Consider the following 21,844-nt stretch of genomic DNA (forward strand, 5'->3'; position numbering starts at 1 on the left):
TTTTGTTTTTTGACTTCCCATGTCGGTGCAACATCGTGGGCCGAAGGGCCTGTACTGCGCTGTATCATTCTATGTTCTAAAATTCGGTGCCATGCCAGTCTACCCACTCCAGCTGCAATTTTACCACTTAGTTGAGACTGCTAGGATAGAATATTGCGGACTTAGTCCATGGCGAAGCAGCAGTACCATTTTTGGGTTGGCAATCCAACCACCTTTCTGATTGAATTTTGCAGGGCCATCAATTAAGAGGCTACCTCTAAGATTGATGTCCATGATAAATGGTAGAGATTGAGGTCTTAGAAGACCAAATGCGGGCTAAGTATTTAAAGCAACATGCACAATGTCATCACTGTGTTGTGTGGGCTGCTCATTTGCATGAACAAACACTGGAGGATCATAGGATGGCAGATGGCGAAGACCACGCACTCGATTCACAGAAGTGTGCGCATAAACAGGTGCTCTTTCCAAAAGATGGCAGGGGGCAGGTGGCCAGTCAGCCTCACTAAACAGGCATGGTTGGACTTGCAGAGGAGCTGAGCTTTCAGAGTGTGGTTGGAGCAGGTTGATCCAGTAGTGCGGGAAACAGAGGGCAGCATGGTAGCACAGTTTGTAGCACTGTTGCTTCATAGCTCCAGGGTCCCACGTTCGATTCCCGGCTTGGGTCATTGTCTGTGAGGAATCTGCACGTTCTCCCCGTGTCTGTGTGGGTTTCCTCCGCGTGCTCCGGTTTCGTCCCACAAGTCCTGAAATACGTGCTGTTAGGTAATTTGGGCGTTCTGAATTCTCCCTCTGTGTACCCGAACAGTGGAGTGCTAATATATGGCTGCAGCTTGTCAGCCTCTCGAGTGCCAATCCTGACCCCGGCAGATCGGATACCGTTTTTCATTGGAATCTTGGCGCCGGTGCTATTAATGGATCTGAATTCCTCCGGGACTGGCGCCGGTTAAGTTGTCATAGAAGTCCACTGATTCAGTCCCGGTGTCAACACCTAAGTTTCTGAAATGGAGTATCCTGCCCCAGGGCTCTCTGACTTTTCTCACTGCAGCAGAGCCAACAAGTGGGGTTGGAATGCCATGGGATTGGAATGCTGTGGAAATTGTGGAAAAGGGTGGCAGCAGTACTATGGATGGCCAATAAATGTTGTTCGAGCCAGTAGATTGCGTAAATTAATTTTAAAAAACTGCACGTCGTTCTGTTAACGTTTCTGGAGGCACCTCAGCAGGAGCAGACCGCTACGGCCGATTATCCTCTTCCTTCTCCTCCCCCAAGGGTGCATAGTGCAATACTCATGGGGGGTCATATTGGGGTGCAGTTCAACTGTGATCAAGGTGCCACAACCAGATCTGCAGGAGATTGATGGCCTACTCGATGGTGATCATAATGAAGACATAACAGCAGCTGTATCATTTATGTGCTTCTTTTGCATATTAATGTCATGGTGTATTCCTCTAGTGGACATCCTTTGTCACCCAGGAGACACCGATAAGAGGATCTTTGACATAAACAGTAAAGAATCCTGAAACAAGCTCAGGTTGAGCACACTATGGCAACTCCCAAATAATCTTGCACACATGATCAAAGATTGGTATGGGAGAAGTGGGTTTTGATTCATTTGACACTGGTACCAGTAGTGGGAAAAGAGAGGGTTGTACCGTTGGAATGGCCTTCACCTAATCCGCATTGCTATCAGTTTCCTAGTAAATAGTATATCCAGAACTGTAGAAAGAGCAGTAAACTAAATAGAGAGTTGGGAGGTGGAAAGGCTTCATGTGAGGGGAGATTTGTAAAGTTAAAGAGCAAGGACAAGGAAATAATGCAGGGTAAAGGTAGCCAGAGTGTATCAGGAAGGCACAAGGCATACAAACATTAGAATGTACCAGCAGGGAAGTGGTGACATAGTGGACTATTGTGGTCCAGAAGCCCAGGGTATTGCTCTGGGGGGCCTGGGTTTGAATCCCACCACGGCAATAAAAATCTGAAATTAAATGTCTAATAATGACCATGAAACCATTGTTGATTGTCGTAAAAAAACATCTGGTTCACTTTAGGGAAGGAAATCTGCCATCTTACCTGGTCTGGCCTTCATGTGACTTCAGATCCACAGCAATGTGGTTGACTCTTATGGCCTAGAAGTAACAAATGCTGGCCCAGCCAGTGTCACCCATACCCCATGAACGAACAAAACAAAACTAGTGGAGTGCCGTAGGGATTAGTGTTGGGGTCCCAATTGTTTACGGTTTATATAAATGGCTTGTATTGCAGCCAAATTTGCTAACAATACAAAAATAGTAAGTTGTGAGGAGGGTACAAAGAGTCTGCAAAGCGTGCAGGGCATTGGTGAGATCACACCAAGTGTATTCTATGCAGGTTTGGTCTCCTTACTGAAGGAGAGATATATTTGCATTGGAAGTGGTTCAGAGAAGGTTCACTTGGCTGATTCCTGGGATAAATAGGTTGTCTTTTGAGGAAAGGTTGAGCAGATCGGGCCCTTACTCTTGGTGTTGATAAGAATGAGAGATGATTTTATTGAAACACTAAAATTCTGAGGAGGCTTGATGTGGTAGATGCTGAGAGGATGTTTCCCTCGTGGAAATATTTAGAAACGGGGGTACAGTTCAATAATGATCTCCCATTTAAGACTGAGATGAGGAGACATTTATTCTCTCAGATGGTTTGGGATTCTCTTCCACAGAGAGCAGTGGAGACTCGGTTACTGAGTATATTCAAGCCGCAGAAGTTTGATCAATAAACGGTGTCAAGGGTTTTCGGGGATAGACAGGAAAGTGCATTTAAGGCCACCATCAGATCATCCATGATCTTACTGAATGACATAGCAGGCCCGAGGGACAAAATAGCCTACTCTTGCTCTTATTTCTTATGGATCTTGCGTCGTCAGATACTATACGGGTTCCACAATGAGCGAGTGGAATTCCTTCCTATTCACAAATGCCCCTGGATGCATCTTAATGGCCACATCGGTTCAGTCATCTGCCCTCTGTGTCTGAGGGAATCCTGCCATGGAGGCAAATTCCACAGCCCTCTGAGCCTGACTGGCTGCATTTAATAATGGAGTCATAGAATTTACAGTGCAGGAGGCCATTCGGCCAGAGCCTGTACCGGCCCTTGGAAAGAGCACCCGACTTAAGCCCAGGCCACCACCCTATCTCTGTAACCCAGCAACACCACCTAATCTTTGGATACTAAGGGGCAATTTAGCATGGCCAATCCACATAACCTGCACATCTTTGGACAGTGGGAGGAAGCCGGAGCACCCAGGGGAAACCCAGGCAGACACGGGGAGAAAGTGAAAATTCCACACAGACAGTGACCCAAGGCAGGAATCAAACTTGGTCTCTGGAGCTATGAAGCAGCAGTGCTAACTGCTGTGCCACCGGGCCACCCAAAGAAGAAATTAATACCTGCCTACCAGAGATATGAATGTGGTAACTTCTGAGGATTCTTCATCTAGTGGGAAATGCCAGAACCCACATTTCACACCCAGGTTTCTGAAAAAGGCCAGAATTGAACCTGGGACCCTGGAGCTGTGAGGCAGCAATGTTAACCACTGTGCCACCCAAATAATCTATTAGTGTCACAAGTAGGCTCACATTAACACTGCAATGAAGTTACTGTGAAAATCCTCTAGTTGCCACACTATGGTGTCTGCTGCATTTGTGGAAAACATGGCATCGTCAGACTCCCTCTCATACAGGGCATATGTCACCTGCATTCTGCAGTTTTGGAGGTTGATTATGAAGTTCTACACGTCTGGAGCCGAGGCCCGGCAGGATCTAGCAGTATAGCAGGGTGACTGTGACCTTCACTGCTCCAGGCATTGGAGGTCTACCTGCCCATTGAGACCCGAGGTCATCATCCAAAAGGCTGCATATATCTCTGAGCATCTGCCATGAGAGGTGTCACCTTCTGCTGCACCACTGTTCTGAAAGATCATGAAGGCTGGGTCTTTCTAGTGAGGGTAACACCTTCTGCCTTCTGTCCCTCAGACAATGCCTCTGTACTGTTCTCCTCTCTGTGGGTAAATGTGCTGCTTGCCCTGTTGCTCCTCCTCTGGGCACTGAATATGTGGATCCCCATGTCTTGGTACGCCATTTAATTCAGCAGTCTGTGCAGGCCATGTTGGTGCAAGGCACCTGAATTGACACCCACAACACTTGTTATATCACCCATCTTAGAATGATGATTCCTCAATACCAGGTCTCTGGTTATGTGAGACATCATTCTTGCTGCTTGTTCCCTTTAGACAGATGACTGGATGTCAATTTCAATGGGCAATAGCTTCCCGTTGTGTAGCGTCCTCAGCTAAGTTGTCGAAGTGCTCATGTAGCTTTGGGCCTGTGCAGTTTGTAAAATTTAATTGGGATGGAAAATTTCAAACTACCTGTCCTTTTAATCACCTTAATTGACTATTTGGTACTGCCAGATGGGTAGCTGCTGCCAGTAAAAGTGCAAACAGGTGGGAACATGTTATGGAACCAATTTATAAGTACCCCGCCTCCAAAGCCACCTTCAAGTGGTTGGGAAGATTCCAGCATAACTACTCTCGATGAAATAGCACCAAGTTCCTTTTGCTGAATATATTTGCTTCAAGAGTTGCTCCCCTGACTGCTGGCCTTCAATCATTGCTGGTCATTTTCCCCCTTTAACCTGCAGAATTCATGTCCATTTTAGTCCTCAATGATTTCCTGCTGTACACTCGCCTTCTCCAACTCACTGAGCCTCTGACATGGCACATGATGTGCCAACAGGAAAGAGCTATTGCAAGCATGAAATGTTTTTTCGTTGATATTTTAACTGCCCCAATGAACTGCATGTTTCACCCAAAAGGTTCTCAACCTCTCTGTCAACCAATTCCTGGGAAAGCTATTGAGGTGGGAAGGTGATGGAAACACCTGTCTGATGACATTCTTCCCAATTTTTCCAGCCTGCTTGGTCCACGTCTACCAGTTTGGAAAACCTCCAGTCTTATTGTCTCAGAAACTGTGTTACAGTAAAAGACGAAACATTCAGGGCATAGTCTAGGGTGTGTGTAGGGCGGGGTAAATTAGGCTTAACTCATTACGACATTTTGAATTTATACGGCACATCTAATGTAATAAAAAGTTCTTTAAGCGCTTCACTAACGTGGTTTAAAACAAATATCATCACTTAGCCACATAAGACGATAGTACGAAGTCTTACAACACCAGGTTAAAGTCCAACAGGTTTGTTTCGATGTCACTAGCTTTCGGAGCGCTGCTCCTTCCTCAGGTGAAGGAGCAGCGCTCCGAAAGCTAGTGACATCGAAACAAACCTGTTGGACTTTAACCTGGTGTTGTATGACTTCGTACTGTGCTCACCCCAGTCCAACGCCGGCATCTCCACATCACATAAGACAATGTTAGTGCAAGTAATTTATTATAGAGGTCAGTTTTAAGGAATGCTTTAAAGAGGAAAAGAGAAGTCGAGGGAGAGAGAAGTTTAGGGAGGGAATTTCAGAGCTTACGGCTTTGGCACCTGAAGGCACGGCCACCAATGATTAAAATAAAGAACCAGAATTAGAGCAGAGTTGTGCGGCTGGAGAAGATTACATTGTTGGGAGGGGCGAGGCCAACTAGGGATTTGAAAACAGAATGAGAATTTGAAAATCAAAGCATTGCTTAAGCTGAGAGGTACTGGATGAAAGGGATTTATTACAAATTCGGGCACCAGCAGAAAGATTTGGAAGATTTCAAGTTAACAGAGAGTATAATGTATAAGGGCTGGCACGAAATAGTCTTATCCGGAGGTCAAAATGACACCAACGAAGGTTCCAGCAGCACATACATTGAGGGAGAAGTCAGCAATGTTATGGAGGTGGAAAAGGCAGTTTTAGATATGATGTGCTACACGGTCAAAAGCTCATTGCAGGGTCAAACAATACACTAAGGTTGCAAACAGTCTGATTCCATCTCAGACAGCTGCAGGGATAGGGATGGAATCACTGACTTGAGAACAGTATTTTGTAGTGGGGACTGATGATGGCTTCAGTTTTCCCAATATTTACTTGGAGGAAATTTCTGCTCATCTAACACTGGGTATTGGACAAGCAGTCTGACAATTTCAAAACAGTGGTGAAACCGAGAGTGGTGATTGTGAGGCAGAACTTGTTGTCAGGCACATGTGGAAACCGGCACTGCTTTTGAAGGATGTCACCAAATGGTAGCATGTCGATAAAAAATAAGTACCAGAGGTAATGGTGTGCGAGTGGAACAGAAGCTACTGGAGGTGATTCTCTGTTCTTGATTAAATAGATAAGAATGGACCAGGCATGTGCAGTCCAGCCCAGATAGGTAATATTGATAGGCGTTGAGGAGGATGGTGTGGTTAACCATGTCCAAGTGCTGCAAACAGCTTGAGAAGGACAGAGTGATAGCTTACCTGTGTCACAATTGTATTTGATGTCATTTGTGACTTTGATAAGAACTAGTTTTGTACTATGTCAGGGTGGAAACCTGATTGGAGCGATTCAAACATGGATTTGGGAAGCAACAAAACATACGGGAACCCCACAAATCTATTCACTAACTTGGAGCTCAACACAGTTTGGTGTGAATCAACCTTGATGATCAACATAGGGCAAGATTTTCCAACCCCTCTCACCAGCGGGGTATTCTGGTCTAGCCGAAGTCGACCCCTCGTGGCGGGTTCCCCAGCGACAGGGCAGGTGAGCCACACAAAAGCCCATTGACTTTGGCAGGACTGAAAGATCCTGCTGGTGGCCAATGGCTTGTCGCATCCGCTGGAGAAAACCTGGACCATACTTTCACATCAACATTTTTGTACTTAAAAATTTGAAGAATTATGAAATGATTGATATTTGAGAATGTCAATTCCTGAAGCTAACCTTGAGCAAGCAAGAACTCCACTGTATCCAGGTGTCCTTCTGATGCCGCCATCATTAGAGGGGTCCTACCCTGCTTGTCTGCCATATTCACATCTGCACCATGAGTTAACAGTAAATCCACGATCTAAAAATACATACAACATGGACCATTTAGAAGCAGTTATTGAAGACAGTTTTAGAAAAAGCGAACGATAAGAATTTTCATAAATGGGCAAGAGACTGATGTAATCAGCTCACCTGCCAGTGTCCTTGTCTCACAGCACTGAACAGTGGGACAATCCCACGTCGGTTGGACTGTGACACTGCTGCTCCTTGTTCCAATAGCAATCTGCACACTTCCAGCTTGCCTCGTCCAGCTGCAGCAGTCAGCGCTGAGAACGGACAAACACAGAATTTCAGAAATGCAGAAAAATTCTGCAGAATATATCAATCCAACCAATCTATCCCAGAATTTGAAAGATTTCAGCCCCACCTCCTCTCCTTCTTGTCATATTGCTCAATTCATTCATTTTCAGGAGAGACATCAGCTTGCTTCCTGAAATGTCTTCCATTATTTACTTGATGTGGAGATGCCGGGCTTGGACTGGGGTGAGCACAGTTGGAAGTCTTACAACACCAGGTTAAAGTCCAACAGGCTTGTTTTGAATCACTAGCTTTCGGAGCACTGCTCCTTCCTCAGGTGCAGTTCTCCAAAAGCTAGTGATTCAAAACAAACCTGTCGGACTTTAACCTGGTGTTCTAAGACTTCTTACTATTATTTACTTGAACAGACTTCCTGGTAATGTATTCCTTTTTAAAGAAAAATATTCTGCCCACTATCTGTCTTATTCCTAATTTTTAAAAAACTTTTGTAGTTTGTTACTTTGATCCCCTTACCACAGTAAACTAAAATTCTTGGATTAACTTCCAATCCTCTTCATGCTCGCCATTTTGATCACTTAGTCTCCTCTTTTTTTTAAAGAAAATAAGCTCAATTAACTTTCTCTCATCGCTTAAATTCCTGACACCCAGAACCACCTGCATTGCTTACTTCTGTACCTTCCATGAAGAAAATCGATTTGATTAATACCAGAGGTTTACAACATATCTCAGGGTCTATCACCATAAACAAGCCTTCTTCTGAATTATACAACAAAACACTTTACAAAAGTGATACTACTACCATTGAGTAACAAATGCACTTTTACATCTAAGTTAAATGTTTTCTACATGTTGCCAAAAAAACCCATATTGTTCTGATAGTTGATAATGGAGTGAAAGTGATCTCTTTGGCTGGGAGAAAATTAAAATGGCAGCATTTTACACCTGCCCTAGAGGTGCTGCCAATGTAGCAGGAAAGCAAGAGGTTGTGGCAACACAGAATAGGATAAAAATAGATAGAGAGGAGGTACTTAAAACATTCATAGTCCCCAAAGTAGAAACGTCACCTGTTCCCGATGGGATGCACACAAGGTTATTGAGAGAAAGAGTGGAAATTACATAGGCTCCAGCCACAATCTACCAATCCTCTTAGATTTGGGGAATGGTGCCACAAGCCTTCAGGAATACAAATGTTACAGTCTTGTTCTTAAAAAATGAGATGGATAAACCCAGATGCTACTGGCTAATCAGACTACCATCAGTGGTACAGAAATTCTTAGTTTCGGATCAACATTAATTTATACTTGGAAAAATATGGGCTAGTTGATGGAAGCCAACATGGATATGTTCAAGGCAAAACCTAATTGGCTAACTTGAATATTTTATTTGATGAAGTAATGTAAAAATTGGATAAACACAGGCACTTAACAAGTGCCACACAACAGATGTGTTAGCAAACCTAGGGAATACTGATTAAAACGATAGTGGCATCATGGATAGTAAAAGGAATGGGACAAGAAGCAGAGTGGTGATGAGTGACTGTTTTTCAGGTGGTGGGTGAGGTTGGGGTGGTATTAGGACCACTGCTTTTTTTAATACACATTAATGGCCTGGACTTGGGTATAGAGGGAAGAATTTCAAAGTTTTCAGATGTCATGGAACTTTGAAATGTCGAAAACAATGACGATGAAGTAACAGACATCAGGAGGACAAAGACAGACTGATGAAATGGGCAGACTCATGGATTCTTGTCTTTATGAATATATCTTCGACTACAAATGCAAGAAAATTGTGCTAAACCTTCATAAAATACTAGTCACGCCTCATTCAAAGTACTGTGTTCAATTCTGGGTACTCCACTTTAGAAAAGATCCATGGCCTTAGGGAGGATGAAAAAAAGTTTACCAGAATTATACCAGGGTTGAAGGAATTCAGTTATGTGGAGAAACTGGAGAGTCTGGGTTTGTTCTCTTTAGAACGGAGAAGCTTACAGAGATATTTGATAGAGGTATTCAAAATCATGAAGGGCTTTGATAGAGTTAATAAGGTAAACCTGTTTCCATTGGCAAAAGGGTCATTAACCAAACCATACAGATTGAAGCTGATAAACAAAAGAACTAGAAGCAACATGATATTATTTTTTCTCAGTAAGCTATGATCCGAAAGGGTGATAGACGGAGATTCAACAGTAATGCTCAAAAGGGAACATTTGAAGGGAAAAAATTGCAGGGCTAGGAGGTGTGGGATTAATCTGATAGTTGTTTCAAAGAACTATCACAGGCATAATGGACTGAATAACCTTTTTCTGTAATACGATTTAATGGAGTTTAAGTATGAGGAAGGTTATAATACTGGGGCTGGATCACTGGCCTAGCCACACTGAAGTCAATGCTCAAAAATTACAGATGTGGAAAAATACTGGGGCGGGGACTAACAAGACAGTTAAAAAGCAGAATAAAATAAATGTATGTTGGCCATATCATGATCCTGTTCAGCAAAATTGCTGTGATTAAGTTTATATGATGAAGCCGAATGTATGTACCCATCGCACATATTAATCATCATGACTTGATGTCCATTAAGATGGCCTCTATCAACAGAAAAATGAATTAACCCATCCAACAATACTCACAGTATGGATAAACACGAAGGCATATAACCTTACTATTACTTCAAGACCGTAAGTTGACTTTATGATTAAGGTACTGTAATATTTGTTCAAACTTTTCTCTCATGTTTTTGATGTCAGCAGAAGCTTTGACACACCCAACAAACTCTTATATTTATATAATGCATTTAACAAATCCTGTTGGAAGGTAAAAGTACTTATCTGACAAAACCACAGAGGATAAGGAATTGTGCGAGATCCGTGAGGGTTGAAATATTTATCAATTTTTCTCATTTAGATACTGACTGACTAACCGATGTGCATATTTCCTAATTGTATTCCAGGCGGTGCCCAAGATGGAGCCACCAGCATCAAAGATACATTGTGAAATACAGAATTAAATGGAGGGGAATTTTTATTTTTGATCCTTGGTGGTATCGTGGTGAATATCTGCTGATCCTTGGAAATGCTGGCATCTCCATCTGATCATTCTTTGCCTTAAAGAATACTCAGGTTTTCAACCATGCTTGCAAAATTTACTGTCTCTAGCAATTGTTATGACCGAAATGAAAGAGCGCATTGTCTATCTCTAGTCCACTATTCCACAGTCACAGCATATATTTAAATGAAATAGCCTACCAGCTTTTAAGCATAGTTTTCAAAGCACAACTTTTTTTCAAAGTCATAAACCACCATGTGACCCTCCAGTCCGCTGGGGTCAAGAGGTTTCCAGCTTTTTTGAAACTGCTTAATTACCTTTTTTGTAAAATGCTGACTTTTCCGGGAAGAGCAGAAACCAGAGTTCTTGCATTAACCTTTTAGGGGATAGTGTCTTTTAAAAAGCACAAATTATTCCACAATGTTCCTAGTTCTTGAAGATCAATCATTTTGGCAGCATAGTCGTTAGCACAGTTGTTTCACAGCTCCAGGGTTCCAGGTGTGATTCCCGGCTTGGGTCACTGTCTGTGCGGAGTCTGCACGTTCTCCCAGTGTCTGCGTGGGATTCCTCCGGTTTCCTCCCACAGTCCAAAGACATGCAGGTTAGGTGGATCGGCCATGATAAATTGCCCTTAGTGTCGAAATAATGTTAGGTCTGGGTTACTGGGATAGGGTAAATACATGGGCTTCAGTAGGATGCTCTTTGTAATGGCTGGTGCACACTCGATGGGCCGAATGGCCTCCTTCTGCACTGTAAATTCTATGATTCTATGATCATTTTCCATGATTAAAGAATTTCGGACACAATGAAAACCACTAATCTGATTTAACGCGATCAGCAACATTTCTGTGCTCAGTGAGCATTTCATGAAAGAACACATGTAAAATATTATTCTGACTTTTGATGGTAGCCATGGAGTGAGTGGTCACACATTTGGTGTCTCCCGTTCAAGGTGGATTTTTTCGGTCTTTCCCCATCGTATTTGAGGACAAAAGGTGCAGGAGTGCCCAGGGAACGGAATACTCCTCTGGTGTGGCTGGTGCATGGATCAGTGGATGAGGAGTGCCATGATAAACAAAGAGCAATTGGAGCAGGAGAGCTTTCGAGGTGCATAAAGATAGCAGAGGGCAAGTGGGGGGCACGTTGCCTGCCCAGTGGTCAACGGAGTAGCTGATGGAGTTCTTAAACAAGTTCCAGTAGCAGAGGAAAGAGGCCATGGAAGGCTTGGTCAAGGTGGTGGAGCCATTGAAAATTGGGATTGAACTGCTCGACTGAGCAGAGCTAAAATCCCAGGACCGGGCGATTCAGAAAGTGGAGGCGGCGATGAGGGAAGCACGAGGATCAGATTGCCTCGTTGGCGGCCAGAAAAGGCTGAGGGAGAAGTTGGGAGACCTGGAGACCCGCTCTAGGATGCAAAACGTGAGGATTATTGGGATGCCTGAAGGCACTGAAGGTGCGGAGACCGCTAAGTATGTGGTGCGTATGTTGGAGAAGTTGATGGGGGAGGGGGCCTTTGATCGGCGCTCAGGAGGAGCTGCAGGTGGGGAAGCCACTGAGGGCGATGGTGCTGCGGCTGCGTCACTTTTTGGAGAAGGAAAAGATCCTATGATGGGTGAGGCAGACCAAGAAGTGTGCCTGGGAAGGGAGTGAGCTGTGGATCTACCAAGACCTGGGTGCAGAGTTGGTGAAGAGAAGGGCCAGGTTCAACTGGATAAATGCTGTCCTCTTTGCGAAGGGGGTGAAGTTTGGAGTTTTATACCCAGCCCACCTGTGGGTGACATTCCATAATAATAATAATAATAGAAACAGGAGCTTTATTTTGACACACCAGAGAACATAGAACATTACAGCGTAGTACAGGCCCTTCGGCCCTCGATGTTGCGCCGACCTGTGAAACCACTCTAAAGCCCATCTACATTATTCCCTTATCGTCCATATGTCTATCCAATGACCATTTGAACGCCCTTAGTGTTGGCGAGTCCACTACTGTTGCAGGCAGGGCATTCCACGCCCTTACTACTCTCTGAGTAAAGAACCTACCTCTGACTTCTGTCTTATATCTATCGCCCCTCAATTTAAAGCTATGGCCCCTCGTGCTAGACATCACCATCCGAGGAAAAAGACTCTCACTGTCCACCCTATCCAATCCTCTGATCATCTTGTATGCCTCAATTAAGTCACCTCTTAACCTTCTGCTCTCAAATGAAAACAGCCTCAAGTCCCTCAGCCTTTCCTCATAAGATCTTCCCTCCATACCAGGCAACATTGTGGTAATCACCTCTGCACCCTTTCCAATGCTTCCACATCCTTCCTATAATGCGGTGACCAGAATTGCACGCAATACCCCAAATGCGGCCGCACCAGAGTTTTGTACAGCTGCAACATGACCTCATGGCTCCGAAACTCAATCCCTCTACCAATAAAAGCTAACACACCATACGCCTTCTCAACAACCCTCTCAACCTGGGTGGCAACTTTCAGGGATCTATGTACATGGACATCAAGATCTCTCTGCTCATCCACACTGCCAAGAATCTTACCATTAGCCCAGTACTCTGTCTTCCTGTTATTCCTTCCAAAATGAATCACCTCACACTTTTCTGCATTAAACTCCATTTGCCACCTCTCAGCCCAGCGCTGCAGCTTATCTATGTCCCTCTGTAACTTGTAACATCCTTCCGCACTGTCCACAACTCCACCGACTTTAGTATCATCTGCAAATTTACTCACCCATCCTTCTACGCCCTCCTCCAGGTCATTTATAAAAATGACAAATAGCAGTGGCACCAAAACAGGTCCTTGTGGTACACCACTAGTAACTGGACTCCAGTCTGAACATTTCCCATCAACCACCACCCTTTGTCGTCTTCCAGCTAGCCAATTTCTGATCCAAACTGCTAAATCACCCTGAATCCCATGCCTCCGTATTTTCTGCAGTAGCCTACCGTGGGGAACCTTATCAAATGCTATACTGAAATCCATGTACACCACATCAACTGCTTTACCCTCATCCACCTGTTTGGTCACCTTCTCAAAGAACTCAGTAAGGTTTGAGAGGCACGACCTATCCTTCACAAAACCGTGTTGACTATCTTTAATCAAATTATTCCTTTCCAGATGATTATACATCCTATCGCTCATAAACCTTTCCAAGATTTTGCCCACAACAGAAGTAAGGCTCACTGGTCTATAGTTACCGGGGTTGTCTCTACTCCTCTTCTAGAACAAGGGGACAACATTTGCTATCCTCCAGTCTTCTGGCACTATTCCTGTAAACATAGATGACTTAAAGATCAAAACCAAAGGCTCAGCAATCTCCTCCCTAGCTTCCCAAAGAATCCTAGGATAAATCCCATCCGGCCCAGGGGACTTATCTATTTTCACCCTTTCCAGAATTGCTAACACCTCCTCCTTATGAAACTCAAGCCCTTCTAGTCTAGTAGCCTGAATCTCAGTATTCTCCTCGACAACATTGTCTTTTTCCTGTGTGAATACTAACGAAAAATATTCATTTGGCACCTCTCCTATCTCCTCGGACTCCAAGCACAACTTCCCACTACTGTCCTTGACTGGCCCTACTCTTACCCTAGTCATTCGTTTATTCTTGACATATCTATAGAAAGCTTGAGGGTTATCCTTGATCCTACCTGCCAAAGACTTCTCATGTCCCCCCTGGCTCTTCTTAGCTCTCTCTTTAGGTCCTTCCTAGCTAACTTGTAACTCTTGAGCGCCCTAACTGAACCTTCATGTCTCATCTTAACATAAGCCTCCTTCTTCCTCTTGACAAGTGTTTCAACTGCTTTAGTAAACCACGGTTCCCTTGCTCGACCACTTCCTCCCTGCCTGACAGGTACATACTTATCAAGGACACGCAGTAGCTGTTCCTTGAACAAGCTCCACATTTCCATTGTGCCCATCCCCTGCAGCTTTCCTCTCCATCTGATGCATCCTAAGTCTTGCCTCATCGCATCATAATTGCCTTTCCCCCAGATATAACTCTTGCCCTGTGGTATAGACCTATCCCTTTCCATTATTATAGTAAACATAATCGAATTGTGGTCACTATCACCAAAGTGCTCACTTATCTCCAAATCTAACACCTGTCCTGGTTCATTACCCAGTGAGAAGGTGACGGACTTTATTTATTTAGTTTAAAAAAATAATTTTTATTAAAGTTTTCACAAAATATCAACAACAAAATGTAAAAGGAACCCAACAGAATTAAATACCAAACAAAACAACCCAATGCCCCCCTCCCCCCGATTCATAAATAATAAATTAACACCAGCCGAAATACATAGCAAACATAGCAAATATATACACCCCCTCAGATCCTCCAGTATAGACAAACAAAAATAAAACAGACCACCCCCCCCCCCCCCCGTCCCCTGTTAAGTAATGGGTTAAGAGACATTGCAATTAGTTGTCTCATTTATGTCAAGTATCCATTAATTGACACTGATATGTAAAGGGGCTTCAGGTGGCCTCTGGCAGGTGGTGTGTTGTTAAGAGTTTTGTGCAGAGGCTGTGGCAGTGGAATAAATAGTGTTTGGTGAAAAGGAACAAGAACTTTAGACTCTTCATATCACAGTAACTAAAACGGCTAACAATTGGTAGCAGAGGATGGTTGCTGTGTAAATGTGAAGGGTTGAAAGATACAACTTTTCCAGATCAAACCAAGGAGTGAGTGAGAAAAGAAAAAAAATAGAAGGGATTTATGGCTGAACCGAGGATAAAGTTGGCTGGGTACGTCTATCCTCCCTTATTTTCTGAAAAGGAATCGTACGACCAATGGAGAAGTGCAGTAGTTATGTAGACTAAAGTAACTGTTTTGGGAAAGAGAAAACAAGGTATAGCATTGGCTCTTTCTCTACCATATGGCAGTAAAATCCGAAACAAAGTGCTTTCTGAGCTGGAATTGGAAGAGTTAGACTCAGAAGGAGGTCTGGAGACTTTATTACATTATATGGATAAGATTTATAAGAAAGATGACTTGTTAAGTGCGTATGAAGCATGGTCGGATTTTGATAAGTTCTGCAAAATGGAGGATATCTCCATGGAAGACTATATAATGGAATTTGGCAGACTATATAAAAGGCTGCAGAAACACAATCTGGAATTTCCACAGTCTGTGTTGGTCTTTAAATTACTTGACTGTGCTAGAGTGAGCAACATGGATAGGCTCCTGGTTTTGACAGGAGTTCAGTTTACTGATACGGATACCTTATTCGAACAGATGACAAAAGCTTTACAAAAGCTTCTGGGGAAACATTCGATTCCGATGGCTCTGATGACCCAAATAGGTCAGCCTGCAGTAAGGCTTATGGAAGATACAGTAGTAACAGGATGGCGAAATCGTATGGCTACGAACAGGGCTCAAGACTATAGACGGAGACCGAGACAAGGAAATTATGAAGACAGAAACCCAGTTACAGCCTACAATAGGAAGATGAACCCCAGAAATGCAAGGGGCATGATAAATCAATGTTTTCGATGTGACTCTCAATACCATTATGCTTTCAACTGTCCACCTCGTTATGATAGAGTGTTTGAAGCGACACATGACACGGAAGAGTCAGAAGAGGAAAAAGATAGTGACCGCTGTGAAGTTTGTAGGAAGTACAGAAGGACACCAGCACGACCGATAGTAACTCTACCTTTGGCCAGGGATTTTAACGACATTGTGGCCAGGGACCTTAAGATCTGGGATAAAGCAAATAATATATTTATTTTGCATTTTGTAGATTTAGCAACCAGATTTAGTCAATCAACGATTGTACGAAGTCAAGAAAAGAGAGTAATTCTGGATCAAATCGTGAAAAAATGGATAGGGACAGGAATGGGTCCACCGGCAAAATTCCTTTCGGACAATGGGGGAGAATTTGCTAATGATGATTTTAGGGATATGTGTGAAAACATGAATATCAGAGTTATGAATACGGCTGCAGAATGCCCATTTAGTAATGGTGTCTGTGAAAGAAATCATGCTGTCATCATAGATTATCATAGAATTTACAGTGCCGAAGGAGGACATTCAGCCCATCAAGTCTGCACCAGCTCTTGGAAAGAGCACCCTACCCAAAGTCAACACCTCCAACCTATCCCCATAACCCAGTAACCCCACCCAACACTAAGGGCAATTTTGGACATAAAGGGCAATTTATCATGGCCAATCCACCTAACCTGGACATCTTTGGACTATGGGAGGAAACCGGAGCACCCGGAGGAAACCCACGCACACACGGGGAGGATGTGCAGACTCCGCACAGACAGTGACCCAAGCCGGAATCGAACCTGGGACCCTGGAGCTGTGAAGCAATTGTGCTATCCACAATGCTACAGTGCTGCCGTGATGACATGCTTCGGAAAATGTTGGCAGATTGACCAAATTGCAGGCTAAATTCAGCATTAGCATGGGCAGTACATGCAAAGAATTCATTGCAGATGGTTGGGGGCTATAGTCCTTATCAATTAGTGTTTGGTAGAAATCCTAAAATTCCGTACATTTTGGATGACCAGCCTCCAGCTTGGGAGGGGACTACAATTAGCTCTGGTTTTGCTGAACATTTAAATGCATTACATAACAGTAGAAAAGCTTTTTTGGAAGCAGAAGTCTCTGAAAGAATTCACAGAGCTTTAAGACATGACGTACAGCCATCAGATGCGGTTTTTCAGCAAGGAGGCATGGTATGCTATAAGAGAGACAATTCTAATGAATGGAAAGGCCCAGGGAAGATCATAGGCATAGATGGCAAAACAATTATTTTGCAACATGGTAATTAAACTGTTAGGGTACATTCATCAAGGATAATGGGTACAGATTACAAATTTTCAAATTTAGACAGAGCAGACAGACATGACGAGGAACCAGAGTCATCTGGTACGCATGTGTTACAGAACTATGAGGACCAATTAACTGATAGAGACAGGGTTTCTGTGGAGGAACACAACACTTCTGGTGAATTAGAACAGGCCATTTTTCTGAAAGGGCAACTGCCAAAAGTTGGTACAAAAGTGACATACTTGTCTGAAGGGTCTAGTCAATGGAAGGATGCAACTGTTATTAGTAGAGCAGGGAAGGCCACTGGAAAGTATAAACATTGGTTGAATGTACAGCATTCAGGGGAAGGAGTCAAGACAATGGATTGGGAAAACAAAGTTCAAAAATGGAGGGTACAGAAACGCAGTGCCAGTTCAGATAGTACATCGGATAGTGAACAGGTCCGCAGGAAAAGGTCGAGAACTATTGAAAGGACATCCCACAGCAGAAGGGAAAGATGAAGCAGTAGCAGTACAGAACGACATACCAGGCAGGAGAGGGGACGTAGTTTGTCAAGATCTCGGAACATGAGTAAGACTACGAATACTAATAGGAGTAGAAGCCCACATGCACGTGAGATTTTGGTGGCTTCAAATAAATTAGATGAAAAAGTTATTAAAGAAGCTAAACAGCAGGAATTGCACAGTTGGAGTGAATTTGGGGTATACACGGAAGTACCAGATAGGGAACAAAGAGCTCTATCCCACAGATGGATTTGCACGGAAAAGGTTCTTCCGGATGGAACTTATAAGGCAAAGGCCAGGCTTGTGGGAAGGGGATTTGAAGAAAACTTAGAAGATCAGGATTTAAGGGCAGATTCACCTACAGCAGGAAAGGTTATTTTAAAGATCTTCTTGGCTCTATTAGCCACAAAGGAATGGGAATGCAAATCTATAGATATAAAAGCTGCCTTTTTGCAGGGGCATCAGCTCCAGAGAGACATTTTTCTCCGTCCTCTTAAAGAAGCAGCTAACGCAGAAAGGGTACTCTGGAAGTTGAACAAATGTGTATATGGATTAAATGATGCATCTAGAGTCTGGTATTTTTCAGTAAGGTCAGTTTTGTTAAAGTTAGGCTGTTGCCAGTTGAAAGCAGATCCTGCAATGTTTTACTGGCACTATAAAGGAAATCTTTCTGGCATTTTTATGATGCATGTCGATGATTTTTTGTGGGGTGGGACTAGTGATTTTGAAGCTATTGTAATCTCTGGTTTGAGGAAAGAATTCAGGGTTGGAAGTCAGGCTTCCGGTGCATTTAAATATATTGGACTGGAAATTAGACAGACTAAGTTAGGGGCAACTTTATGTCAGCAATCTTATTTGGAAAGCATCACCTCAATAGCAATTAGTCGTGGCCGAGTTTCACAAAAAGACGCAGTGGTTTCAAAGATAGAAAAAGAGCAACTGTGAAGTTTAATTGGGCAATTGAACTGGTTCGGTAGACAGACTAGACCGGATGTGAGTTTTGATGTCTTAGAGTGGAGTACAAAAATTAATGATCCCAAAGTGGAAGACATAATAAGAGCAAATAAAGCGTTGGCCAAACTAAAAATGCAGGAGTGTGTTTTGAAATTCCTGGTTTTAGGTGACCGTAAGCACTTGAAACTCATAGTTTATAGTGATGCGTCCTACGCAAATTTATGTGATGGGATTTCAAGCGAGGAGGTTTTATAATTTTCCTTTTGGAGAACATTGGTAAATGTTGCCCACTTGTGTGGGAAACAAAGAAAATAAGGAGAGTGGTAAAAAGCACTTTGGCTGCTGAGACGTTAAGCCTTGTAGAGGCGGTGGATATGGCTTTTTATAGAAGTATGATATTGACAGAAATTTTGGGATTAGGGGATTCGGGTAATATACCTATTGACTGTCACATTGACAATAAATCCCTGTGGGAAAATGTGCACTCTACAAAAAGTGTCAATGAAAAGAGGTTACGGATAGACATCGCAAGTTTGAAGCAGATGTTGGACAGAGGGGAAATAACAAAAATTAAATGGGTCGACAGGAGCTATCAACTGTCAGACCGTTTTACGAAAAGAGGGGCGAGTTCACAGAAACTTTTGGATATTGTTAATGAAGGGCACTTGTTTCTGTGACTGTTTTTTTTTCTTTCTCGTCCAAACAAAAAAAAACAAAAGGGAAATCTTGTGTGTCGTTTTGAGTTTCTTGAAATTTTGTTTTCACCTAATTATTCTTTTTCACCAAGGGGAGACTGTTAAGTAATGGGTTCAGAGACATTGCAATTAGTTGTCTCATTTATTTTAAGTATCCATTAATTGACACTGATACGTAAAGGGGCTTCAGGTGGCCTCTGTCAGGTGGCATGTTGTTAAGAGTTTTGTGCAGAGGCTGTGGAAGTGAAATAAATGGTGTTTGGTGAAAAGGAACATGAACTTTAGACTCTTCATATCACAGTAACTAAAACGGCTAACACCCCCCTCGCTGCTGCTGCTGACCATTGTCTACCGTTCTGCCAGGAAGTCTAAGAACGGTTGCCACTGCCTGAAAAACCCTTGCACCGATCCCCTTAAGGCAAATTTCACCCTCCCCAATTTAATAAACCCCGCCATATCGTTGATCCAGGATTCCACGCTTGGGGGCCTCGCATCTTTCCACTGAAGAAGAATCCTTCGCCGGGCTACCAGGGACGCAAAGGCCAGAATATCGGGCTCTTTCGCCTCCTGCACTCCTGGCTCCTCTGCACCTCCAAATATTGCGAGCCCCCAGCCCGGTTGGACCCTGGATCCTACTACCCTCGACACTGTCCTCGCTACGCCCTTCCAAAATTCCTCCTGAGCTGGGCATGTGGTTTGCTGGGCTCCCTGAGCACCTAACACACCTGTCCTCACCCCCCAAAAAACGGCTCATCCTTGTCCCGGTCATGTGTGCCCTCTGCAGCACCTTAAACTGTATGAGGCTGAGCCTCGCGCACGAATGGGAAGAGTTCACCCTCCCTAGGGTATCTGCCCATGTCCCCTCCTTGATCTCCTCCCTCAACTCCTCCTCCCACTTACCTTTCAGCTCCTCCACTGAGGCCTCCTCCTCCTCCTGTGTCACCTGGTACGTTGCCGAGATCTTCCCCTCTCCAACCCACACCCTCGAGAGCACCCTGTCCTGTACAGTGCGCGGCGGCAGCAGCTGAAACCACCACTTGGAGCCTGGCAAACGCCCTTACCTGTAGATACCTAAAGGTGTTTCATGGGGGGAGCCCGTACTTCTCCTCCAGCTCACCCAGGCTCGCAGACTTCCCATCCACAAACAGATCCCCCAACCTTCTTATCCCTGCCCTGTGTCACTCCGAAAACCCTCCAACTATTCTCCCTGGGACAAACAGGTGATTCCCCCGTATCGGGGTTCATACCGAGGACCCCACTTCCCCCCTGTGCCGGCTCCATTGCTCCCAAATTTTGAGGGTAACCGCCACCACCGGCCTCGTGGTATACCTCACTGGAGGGAGCGGCAGCGGCACCGTTGCCAGCGCCTCCAGACTCGTACCCTCACAAGACGCCATCTCCAGCCTCTTCCATGCCGCCCCCTCCCCCTCCATCACCCACATGCACACCATCACGGCATTGGCGGCCCAGTAATACCCGCAGAGGTTGGGCAGCGCCAGTCCCCCATCCCTACTCTGCTCCAGGAACACCCTTCTCATCCTTGGAGTCCCTCGCACCCACACAAACCCAGTTATGCTCCTGTTGACCCGCCTAAAGAAGGCCTTCGGGTAAGAATGGGGAGGCACTGGAACAGGAACAAAAACCTTGGGGGCACCGTCACCTTGACTGACTGCACCCTACCCGCCAGGGACAGCGGCAATGCGTCCCACCTCTTAAACTCCTCCTCCATTTGCTCCACCAGCCTCGTGAAATTAAGTCTATGCAGGGGCCCCCAGCTCCCAGCCACCTGGACCCCCAAATACCTGAAGCTCCTCCCCGCCCTTTTTAGTGGGAGCTCGCCAATCCCCCTCTCCTGGTCCCCTGGGTGAACCACGAACAACTCGCTCTTCCCCATGTAGAGCTTGTACCCTGAGAAATCCCCGAACTCCCTGAGGATTCTGATTATCTCCGGCATTCCCCCCCCACCGGGTCCGCCACATATAGCAGGAAGTCGTCCGCATAGAGCGACACCCTATGCTCCTCCCCACCCCGCACCAGCCCCCTCCAGTTCCTCGACTCCCTCAGTGCCATAGCCAGGGGTTCAATTGCCAGTGCAAAGAGCAGGGGGGACAAGGGGGACCCCTGCCTCGTCCCTCGATGCAACCAAAAGTACTCAGACCTCCTCTTGTTCGTGGCCACACTCGCCATCGGGACCTCGTACAACAGCCTAACCCACCTGACGAACCCCTCCCCAAACCCGAACCACTTCAGCACCTCCCACAAGTATCCCCACTCTACCCTATCGAAGACCTTCTCAGCGTCCATCGCCGCCACTATCTCCGCCTCCCCCTCCCTTGTCGGCATCATAACATCATTCAGGAGCCTCCACACATTCGCGTTCAACTGCCTCCCCTTCACGAACCCCGTCTGGTCATCGTGGATGATCTGCCGCACCCAATCCTCAATTCTCGTGACTAAGACCTTCGCCAGCACCTTGACTTCTACATTTAACAACAAAATCGGCCTGTAAGACCCACACTGCAGGGGATCCTTGTCCCACTTCAGGATCAAGGAGATCAGTGCCCGGGACATCGTCGGGGGCAAGGCCCCCCTCCCTTGCCTCATTGAAGGTCCTAACCAGC

General features: G+C 44.8%; 1 protein-coding gene across 19 annotated transcripts in view; it reads right to left on the bottom strand.

Annotated features, from left to right (window-relative positions):
* The window catches only part of tanc2a (tetratricopeptide repeat, ankyrin repeat and coiled-coil containing 2a), a 1,428,811-nt gene that overhangs the window by 69,786 nt on the left and 1,337,181 nt on the right, over positions 1 to 21,844 (bottom strand). For all 19 annotated transcript variants that reach the window (XR_011937462.1, XM_072486954.1, XM_072486971.1 and 16 more), the window contains 2 exons: positions 7,121 to 7,254; positions 6,884 to 7,007 (listed from right to left, as the gene is read on the bottom strand). Coding sequence is in view for 18 of the 19 variants with exons in the window: in XM_072486954.1 (XP_072343055.1) it covers positions 6,884 to 7,007; positions 7,121 to 7,254 (258 nt within the window). In the remaining variant the exon portion in view is untranslated. The remainder of the gene's footprint in view (positions 1 to 6,883; positions 7,008 to 7,120; positions 7,255 to 21,844) is intronic.

The sequence above is a fragment of the Scyliorhinus torazame genome, chromosome 21 (assembly GCF_047496885.1).
Source record: "Scyliorhinus torazame isolate Kashiwa2021f chromosome 21, sScyTor2.1, whole genome shotgun sequence".
NCBI lineage: Eukaryota > Metazoa > Chordata > Chondrichthyes > Carcharhiniformes > Scyliorhinidae > Scyliorhinus > Scyliorhinus torazame.